We start from the raw sequence: 10,485 nt of genomic DNA on the forward strand, positions 1-10,485 counted from the left end.
ACAAAAGGGGTAGACATGTGCAAATGTGAATGTCTGCTTTTCCTATATGTATACAAGATATCTTGAGCAGATATTTTCTAAACATTTACATATATTCAAAATTGGACCAACTATGGAAATTCAGGGTAAATATGACTTGGTTATAAAATGTTTCAGTGTAACAAGAGATTATTTTTCAACTGAAACCCTGCATGAGACATGAGGATTGGATGTCTTCTGGGAATTCTTTGCTGAATATGGGAACCTCTCTGGCTTTCGCTTCTTATCTTATGGGGCTTCCAATAGTGTAGTTTCCTTCATCAAAGAAAACGAAAGGCATTGATTGCCATTCGTTACCCACTATTAGTGTATTCTAATCTAGAAATTATTTGGTTTTAGAAATACCGGTTTAGATAAATAGCAATGGTCAATTTTATCCTCATTTGAAAAAGGCCAGATAGGCGCCCATGCGATGCTACTCCATGTGGCGTCACAGGGACCTAGTTTCTATACGAGTAGATAGGAGTTTTACATCATGATACATAAGATTACCAATGCATGCATGAGGCACAGAGCTCAGGGAAACATCTTTTAATAATCACGTATTAAAACTGGCTAAGGTGGGAAAGTTTTCTTCGTTTGATAAGGTATTAATAATCATTATTTAAGCCAAGCGCTACCAGCTAGCAGGGTATTCTGCTACCTGCTAGCATCCTGCATCATATCAGCGCTCAAAGCCTCGCCCAAAGGTCACCTCACTTGCGGCAGTGGGAACCAGAACGAGGTCACATGGAGTTTTCCCATCATTCATACCAAAGCCGTCGCATTTTTGTGTGCATGAAAATTTTAGGTTATGACAATGTATTTTACAATAATAAAATGTTGAAAAAATAAAATGCTAAAAATGTACAAAAATAAAGTGTTGTTGATGTTGTGAAGTATTTAATCAGAGGAGACTAAAATTTTAACATGGCTTTATAACTAAGTTAATATACAGTCAAAAACGGATCCAGATTTTTTTTGTGGGTACACAATAACGGTCTGACAGGCAAACGTTCTCATATTTGAGATTAACTCACAACAATTAGTGTTTGAAATATTCTCTTAATTTTTATATGAAATTAAACGCTCGAGGGTATTAAACACTTAATAAAACAAAACGAACGAAATGGTTACCATGATATTAAAAATCTTTTTGATGTTTTAAGGGTCTTGGTTGGGGGCACGTGCCCCTCCCCTAAATCCATTTGATTTTGATTCATGAATTAATAATAAATTTCTTAGCGTTAGGGATTCTGCTGTGATTAAATTGATAAATGCTTTTCGCGTTAATGCCGCGTTGACTTATTTTTGGTGGACGACAGTTTCAGGCGCATCCAGCTCCCGTAGATTCGGGTATTTTTTTGGACCCGAAGACGCATAATTATACACTGTATTTCACCCCTTCTCATTTTTAGCTTTTCTCAATTTAACTGGAATTATTTTACGGTTGTATGTTGGGTCATAGCTATGCCCATGACACTAACCAAGAACACACTAACTTTGGAGCTTTGGAAAGAGCGGGCCAGAAACTCATAAATGAAACACATGAGGGCAGCACCTCGCAGAAATCGCGTGGCCGTTGTTTACAGCGGGTTGGACGGTTTTGATTTGAATAATGCAGTGACGGCAAAGTGACTGAACTTGGATACTAATCGCGAGTTTTGGCATTTGACGGTTACAGATTGTTTGAGTTGTATTTTAATGTTTTAGGAATAGTGTGGAAGAACCTTCACTTGCCTTCTGAATGGATTTTCGCCTTCCTCAGCCATTAAAATACTCCTTGAAAAAAAAGAAAGGACGACGGAAAATGCAACGGAAGGGTACTGTATTCTTAGCTATTATTGTAAATTTCGGGCTGATTTATCGTTATGACATAAATCATTTTATGTTTATATCTAAATTAGCTAGTGACCGTGGGTATATTGATGCCGATCTACGCTTGCCGTTTGCCTTATCTTGCGTCTCCCGTTGAAAGTAGTTATAATCTAGCATCGAAAGATATTTCTACGATATAGAAAGTTAAATTCTTGCAAAAAAAAGTGTTTTTTCCTAAATTTTTATGTGTTTAAAGTTAATTTTCTCATTTATTTTTCAGAAACTGGGAAATTATCTTTGAAAAACCACAATAAGAATGTCTCTTGCCAAACTGATTCCAGTGAGTCATCTGAGCCTTCGAGTGGCTCAAAAAGAATTGCGATCCATCGTAAAGTTAGAAAATCCGATCATAAAAATTCCGGGTGCGATAGTGATATTCCTTTGCGTCCTGAAGAACTTCCACGAAAGCCAAACGTGTATCCAAGTTCTATTTATCATTATTGTACCCCGTGTAGAAGAAAAGATGTGGACGGTCATCCTTTGCATATCTGCGAGATTGAGGAAACAGAAAGTAATGAAGGTCCAACTTTAGCTTCAGTGGGTCTCGATGTAAGGAAATCTTTTAATCCTTTGAAAGTGTCGGGGAAGAATCCTCCGTCTCCTTCCTCCTCGGAAAGCGATTTAGACTCTGCTTCGGACTGCGGAGATTCACATCGTGATAATCATAGTAAAAATGGAAGAATTTCAGAATCGCCTAGTTTTCAGAGTGAGAGTAGCAAAGTGCTCTTCGAATCCTCATTGAATTCTCAAGGTTCTTCAGATTTTCCCACAGGTTCTGCCAAAGTTAACCTTGTTAATTCATCATGTTATGATAAAGAAAGTGATCTGAACAATTTACCTCTTGCCAGAAGCAGTGTGCTGTATAAAAAATTTAATAAAGCAGTGGAGAATGACTTAGCCACTGCATGCAGTTCTAGTGACTTTTACATTAGGGTAAAAAATAGAGTTTTAGGTTTACACCATAGCAAAAGCATAGTAATCAATCGAGAGGTGAACCAAAATTCGCCAAAAAATGTTGACGGAGAACATAAGGGTATGTTTTCAGAAATGGACGAGTTTTTCGAAGATGATAAGGAAAATGTTAACGAAAACAATCTCAGACAATGTACAATTCTTGGTGAAACACTGATACGAAGGACGATGATTGTCCCAGATTCAGATGATGGTAGCTTGGATTCGCGACCGCCTAGTTCGACGACTAATGTCAGAGAGCTAAACCTCTCAAAATTATCAGAGATTTCGATTCAGGATAGCAAAAGCAAATCAGTGGTGATACTAGAGAGTAGCAATTCAACTTTGCAGGATTCTGGTGTTAAAAATTTAGATATTGCGGATAAGGAAGATGACATTAGTGACGGGAGTGATGTGGTGAGGCTGCCAAAGATTAAGAAAAAATGTGTGATCCCTGACAGTGATGACTGTAGTGTTAATGAATCGTCCGTAAGAAAAGAACCTCATACTTTAAATAATTCTGGTAGTGATTCGTCTGTAATTGAATTGAATTATGAATTGTCTGAAGTGGAGGACAACAGATGTGATGAGGATAACAATATTGATGAAAAAAGAAGTCGTTCAGAAGGAAGGTGCCATTCTAGAAAAGCTTTGTGGACTTCAGATAATAGCGATCACAAAAGTGAATCTAATGACGTCTTCCAGAGGTTGAAAAAGGAGCCTACAATCCTTGAGAGTGCTAGATCCTGTGATGTTGGCGACAAGGCTTGTGACATGCAGAAGATAAGTCAAGTAAATCTACAGTTCAAACCTGGTTTTTCAACCCTTTCACAGTCTAAACATGAGGACATTAAAAAATGGTTGAATGCCATTCCATGTCACCCGGATATGGAGGGGCCTAATTCTGTCGCTGACGTGCAGAGTAAATCAGTGATTTGTTCAAAAGATGATGATGATGGTAAAGTATCACTGACAGAAATGGAAAAGGTTTTGGATGAATTATATGGAAATGACTGGGGTGAAAAAGGCAAACCTCTTGTTATTAAGGGCCCTAGAAAAAAAGAATCACAGATAATATTTCAAAGGTAAGTTCAAAACAACAGAATCATTGGTCATGTTCAGCCGATATTTCCACTGAGTGACTGGTCACTCACAGATTCATAGATCCCATAAGCAGCTATGGTGCAACATACTGTAACATGTTGACTGACTGGAGAGCAACTGTTGAGGGCTCTGTGAAAAATTTGCAGTGGTTATTTTCAGCTGAGCGTGATTATCACTTTTTGTGAACAAATGATGGTTATGAATTTTCATTTATCTATTATCATCATTAGGTGTTCATAAGTTACAGTTCTATATTTATTTGCAGATTGACTGACTCTGATGACTCATCCACGCCACCATTGCCAGCCAGCACTCCAAAAAAGAAACTTTATAATCATAACATTAACTTGTTAACTCCTCAAGAAATCAGTAGTGAAACTCCTAGTAGACGAAGAAACATTTTTACACCACTTTCCACCGGTGTCAAAAAAGGTATAATTTGAAGTTAGTATGAATTTAGCAACACGTTTGTATAATTCTTGCTCAAGTTTATTTCAATTAAAATTCACTCCATTTCAGGAGGGAATAAACCTAGTACTGGTGGTCGAAAATATAGGAGATACCAAGATTGCCTTAACTCTGGATCTATTTCATCACCCATTTTAAAGTTTCTTTCATCTTTATCTGGTATTTATTGCATTTTAAATGTTTTACACATCTTATCTGTTGAAATTGTTTCTATTTTTGCTTATTATTCATTCAAATTGGTTTTGGGGATAGTTGTCTTTTGAGTGTGTTTTTACATTCCTTGATTCTATGATTTGGCTTTGTCTATGACTGGGATACCAAAAGAATTGAGGAAAAGCATAAACTCCTGAGAATGTTCTAATTAACCACACTTTGGGAGCATTCAAATATTAAAATTACAGTATTTTTGGCCATTTCTGATCCCATTTCCCCATTGTATGCATAAATTTGATTTTGTTGTACCCAAAAAGTAAGCAAAATCACTACCCCTCCTCTCCTCAATGTGTGCATATGCATTACTTGAATGTCTCCGAGTGTGAATGGTTCTTTATTTTATACTTATATGAAAAAATGTAAATGCAATATAATCTTCAGATTAAATTCATGAAATCGCTTGATAGATCTTAGAACATCTATCATCAGTTCATTGCGGCTTCATTAGCTCTGAAATTTAGTATTGCTTTGGTGCAAGCAAGTTGAGAAAATTTTATGATCAATTTGATAAGGGCTTCTTCAGAGGGAGGGAAGGGATAAATGGCAGTAAGTTTATATCTCCTGATTTTTTTATGCCTCAGTAGTTATTTTATTAATTTATACTTTTTAGTTGATCATCAGTCTGCAAGATGCCATCCGGAAGCCAAATACTTTGTTAAAAATTTTAAAAGTAAGAAAACTGAATTGGCACAGAAGCTGTTTAGTATGTTTAACAAGGATGTTTTTGACTCAAAGGTATATAAATTATTGGTATTATAAATTATTTTTGGTTTTATGGACCACTTCTGTATTCATCTTCCATTTGTGTAGTTTGGTTCCACCAAAACCTCAAAAAAAAATACTGAAAAAAAAAATTTTTGCCTGATGTTTCACTGGGACAGGCCACTATTCTCAATGAAAGAAGGGATAGTGGGTCATCCCACTGAAATGTCTGGTAAAACATTTTGTTAGTGTCCTTATCCTGTGCCTCTGTGTTATAAAATCTATTTATTTATTTGTCATCACCAGAAGCGTTTTCATCAGAAATGTAGCTTTATTAACAACTACTATATTTATGTTTGTAATTCTTGTTAGGAATTAATAATCACTTTTTTTATTTTTTCATAAGCTTCCTCGTGACTTGCCTATAATATGGAATAACAGGCTAAGAAAAACTGCAGGATATTGCTACAATCGCAGGGTAAAAAATTCTCAAGGAGGATTTACTCGGACATCGCGCGTGGAGTTATCATCAAAGGTATATTAAGCCACCTTGTACATTTTTTTTGGGAGAGTAAACTTTGACTTGGGTGCAGAATAGTCAGCTGTGACTCTTATCATAAGTCACTTGTTAACACCCTCAAATTATAAAAGTCATTTGCCTTTATTTAGACGTGAACACAGGAGGTTGTGCTGAACATTTTTAATGAATGCGACTTAGTGGTGAGGTACTGATTTTAAGCTGTGTTTACATGATGCATTACCGGTGCAAGTACCTGGCTGGACAAACGCTAAGATAGATGTGAGAAATTAGAACTGGGCCTGGACATGCATTCTTGCATTTCCACAACTTAGGTATTAGCACAGAGTAATTTTGATGGTGAACGTGTTACGCGTCTAACAGTGCTGGTGTATTGTGTAGATGCCCATAATGATTTGGAGTCAAACACGCTATTTTCTCTGCTCATGCTCCATGAATTTTAATGCCTATGTGGAGCAACTTAGATTCCTCAATTCTCCAAATTCATTGAAATGATTCATTTAGATGATAGTAAATTTGTATGTTTGTCTTGTCTTAATTGTGTAGCTTACAGAAAAGTTAAGAATCTCTAGTCTATTAGACTTGCCGTGACTCATTGTCCTTCAGGGACAGATTAAGGGCATTGCATTTCAAGGTGGAAGGGGTTAATTACTTTCTGCTGCACCTTGGTGGTATGCTAAACCTCTCAGCAATAATGCATGTTAGGTCTGATATGCGTTGAAAAGTCACTTAGATTTTCATCAATAATTTTTAAACATTGAGCCAGCTTCTCAATCCATTATTTTAAAGATATTATAGAATTCTCTCATATCAAATATTCCAGAGCTAACCTAACCCCCCCTTTCCCTTGGGCTACAACCTTGTCGCAGTGGAAAGGCTTGCACGTTCCTATGACCCCTAGAGCTGCTTTGGCGGGATTAATTCTAAATTATTCCCGCCCACCAACCTTGTGGTGGTCCAAGTTTACATGCCCACTAGCAATCATAGGGAGGAAGAAGTAGATGAGGTGTATGAACAGCTCGAGGAAATAATTAGAGACACACCGGGTAAGAAAAATCTGGTAGTGATGGGGGACTGGAACGCTTCAGTCGGGGAAGGGAGGGATGGAAACGAAATAGGAGAATTTGGATTAGGAATTTGGAACGACAGGGGTGAGAAAGTAGCAGAATTTTGTGGGAGAAACAAATTATTCATCACAAACACGTGGTTCAATCATCATAAAGGGCAAAGGTACACATGGAAAAGTCCAGGGGATGTGGGGAGATATCAAATAGACTACATTATGGTAAGACAGAGGTTTAGGAATAGTGTGAAAAACTTGCACAGCTTCCCTGCAGCGGGTATGGATTCAGACCACAACCTAGTACTTATGAAATGCAACGTAAGATTCAAAAGACTCATGAAAGCCGGAAGGGTGAGGAAATGGAATGTAGTAGCACTGAAGGGGAGTATGAAGAGAGAATATCAGGAACTAGTGGACATTAGTACACGGGAGATTGAAAGTACAAAGACTGTTCAGGAAATATGGGATAATATGAAAACTGGAATAGCCAATGTGGTGGAGAAGTCAATTGGCTAAGTTGACAGCAGAAGGATAAAGAAGCCTTGGGTTACGGAGGCAATGGTAAAAGAAATTGAGGAGAGAAGGAAGTGGAAGAACGTGGACAAAGAGCAGGGCAAAAGAATGTATAGGGAACTAAATAATTGATTACGACATGAAACTAAGAGGGCAAGGGAGGCTTGGTGGAAAAGACTGTGAGGAAATGGAATAGTTCCAGAAGGATGGAGAAGTAGGCGGGTTGTACGCCAAAGTTAAGTCGCTATCAGGCGGCAAAAGAGGACAAGCCATGTCTAAAATTTAGGCTAAAGATGAGAGTATGCTAACCGAGTGAGAAGAGGTACAGAGTAGATGGAAGGAATACGTGGAGGATCTGTATGACGGAAGAAACAGGCCGGAGAGATTGATTGTAGAGTAGGAAAGTGCAGTGGAGGAGGATAATCTTGGGCCATGGAGCATGTCAGTCTGATAGTTCACATGGCCTGGTAGTATTTTTATTATGGTGCCAAAGTTGAAATTCTGGCACCAATTCCCATTTTTTTGTTCATATTATTTATGTTCTTGAATTTGAAAGTTTTTAAAGTAAGTGTTCTTTAGTTGAAGACTAAGTTTTCTGCAGTCAATTACTCTGTGAAGGCATACATTCCTAGTTGATCCCATTAAAGTCATGTTAGAAAATGTTGAAAAAAAGTCACAGAGATTGGTATGTGTTTATCGCTAAATTTTTTCTTGTTATTCAGGACGAAATACCTACAATATTTTTATTGACTTCCTTTGATAAGTTATTTGCCATACCTTCTATTGCATTGGGGTAATAAAATGGGGTGGATGTTCTTCTTGCAGATTGTGGACAATGCAGCTCGTCTTAGGGACACACTTATACATGAGCTTTGCCATGCTGCAACTTGGATTATTTCAGAAGTAACTGGTGGACATGGTCCCTCCTGGAAGCGATGGTAATTAGAGTTTGTCATTCTTCCCATCACATTTTTTTATAGTTAAATAATTCCAAGTAGGCAACACCTTGCTTTAGGATTTAAATTTTTTCATTTTGCTTTTTCTGCTCTTCCTTCACTTATAACCTTTTTTGCTTTCGGCAAATGTACAGTATCTCTATATCTATATTTCAAACATTGATAGAAAAAGAGGCTCATATGTCTTGGTCAAAACAAAAAAACCGATAAATCACAGCCAAAATTTCTATTATTGTTCTTGGAATTAATGGAATTATATTCTTTGACACTTGCATACACAGTCACCTCCTGCATCTCCACAAATAGCTAATGCCAATGCCAAGTTTCTCTCCATCCTTCCTTTTGTACTTTTCCCTCATGGCACAAGTAACCTTAGCCGTCAGTCAACTACTCCAAATAACATATGTATCAAATAGACTAATGTCAAGGCATTCTTACTGTGTATTATCTATTTGGCATTATGTTGTTGCATTTGTTTTGACAATAATCTTAGAATTACTGCCCGTGACTAGTTTGATTCTGTTGAATATTATTAGTGCTTCATTTTGAATGGATCTATTATGTAGTACCTATGAGATATTATATCTCCGACAGATGTTGCTTTTCCTCTAAAATGTTGAATGAGTGGTGATTACATGAAATCCACATTGCTACAAGTGTAATGATAATATGGATTTTTGTGGGTAAATACTAATGTAAAAGTGTAAGTATACCCTCAGACTATTTTTAGATAAAATTTATGTTAAAATAGTTCTTGGAGTGTAGGTCAACGTATGTTATGCAAAAAAGTTATAGCCGACGTTTGTTTATTTAAAACTATCATCAGGGCTTAACTTAGTAGATATTTATTGATATTATTAGAACTTATTTATAATTATAAGAACTATTTTAACATGAATTAACGAGGTCAAGATAAGGAAAAAAAATGTTAATTTTATGTCTAATAGTTGCTGATGTACTTGTTAGCCACTGATGGCAAAGAGCTGAGTGCGAAAAATAAGCAAATTCTTTTTTAGGAAATGTAGCTTTTGGTAAGGTTGCTTGCCTATGGCTAACGAAAGTTGGCTAATTTTAGATGTACGTAACTATTTCATTTGGAAGAGATAATTGATAGTTATACTTTGCTATTTTCAGGACCAATAAAGCTATGTTAGTATTTCCAGAGCTTCCTCCTATTTCGCGTTGCCATAACTATGACATTGTGACAAAATATAGATACCAGTGCACTGTCTGTAACTACAGGTGGGTTTTCTACGTTGATTTCATCAGCACAAATGTACTTTTTCTTGATGATGATTTGAATAATTATAATTTTTCTCTTGGTATCAATTTTCAAATCTTATTTTACTTGCATATCCTAATTAATTTTTTTTCTTCATTTTGTAGCATTGGGCGGCATTCCAAATCTTTAGATGTCCAGAGGAAATGTTGTGGCATTTGTGGTGGGACTTTTGAACTTTTTGTAAATACTAAGGATGAGGGTGGAAAATCAGTACCAAGAACGCCACGAACGCCTAATGCTTTTGCCTTGTTTGTCAAAGAAAATTACAAGGTGATAAAAAGCACTCAAGATAAACTCCAGCATAAGGATGTTATGAAACTTTTAAGTGAAAAATTTGCTGAAGCTAAAATATCCTCAGGACCAGTTGAAAAATAAATCGTTGCATTGATTTTGGAAGAAGCCTTCCTGACTTTGCTTGGGTGTGATGTTATTCAGTTATAACAGTATTTTTATTGTGATAATGTATTGACTTTCATTGTTATTTGTGAGAGATTATTTATTTTTATATGGGGGGTATTTCCAATTCAGTAATTACCTGTTATGTAATATTATTATTGTATAAACTATTTTGTGTACTCAGAAAAGCATAATAGTTCATGATAGAAATTCACACAAATGATGATAACTAAACAATAAAATTAATGGGCGTAGACATTTGTTTCTTTTAGTCTTTCCTTCAAATTCACCTCCCCTTGCTATAATAATTTTTTCTATTAGATATTAAACAAAAAGTGGAATTCCTCTTAAAATGATGTCTAATTTAATGTTTGTAAGCAGTTTTATGATAAGACAAATCTGT

General features: G+C 36.2%; 1 protein-coding gene across 1 annotated transcript; it reads left to right on the forward strand.

Annotated features, from left to right (window-relative positions):
- The first annotated feature begins 1,607 nt into the window (after positions 1-1,607).
- Positions 1,608-10,338, forward strand: LOC124162345 (acidic repeat-containing protein-like). Its single transcript, XM_046538850.1, has 9 exons — positions 1,608-1,841; positions 2,117-3,932; positions 4,217-4,383; positions 4,471-4,578; positions 5,243-5,367; positions 5,741-5,869; positions 8,274-8,386; positions 9,539-9,646; positions 9,791-10,338. Exons 1-9 carry the CDS (start codon positions 1,766-1,768, stop codon positions 10,059-10,061), a joined length of 2,913 nt encoding a protein of 970 aa, XP_046394806.1. The 5' UTR covers positions 1,608-1,765; the 3' UTR covers positions 10,062-10,338.
- The last annotated feature ends 147 nt before the right edge of the window (positions 10,339-10,485 follow it).

The sequence above is a fragment of the Ischnura elegans genome, chromosome 7, assembly GCF_921293095.1.
Source record: "Ischnura elegans chromosome 7, ioIscEleg1.1, whole genome shotgun sequence".
NCBI lineage: Eukaryota > Metazoa > Arthropoda > Insecta > Odonata > Coenagrionidae > Ischnura > Ischnura elegans.

Excerpts from the sequence above, each read along its gene's own strand:
- LOC124162345 (XM_046538850.1), top strand. The coding sequence starts at position 1,766 with ATGGATTTTCGCCTTCCTCAGCCATTAAAATACTCCTTGAAAAAAAAG. Across the intron at positions 5,870-8,273 it reads GCGTGGAGTTATCATCAAAG|ATTGTGGACAATGCAGCTCG; the intron begins GTATATTAAGCC and ends TTCTTCTTGCAG. Across the intron at positions 9,647-9,790 it reads TGCACTGTCTGTAACTACAG|CATTGGGCGGCATTCCAAAT; the intron begins GTGGGTTTTCTA and ends TTCATTTTGTAG.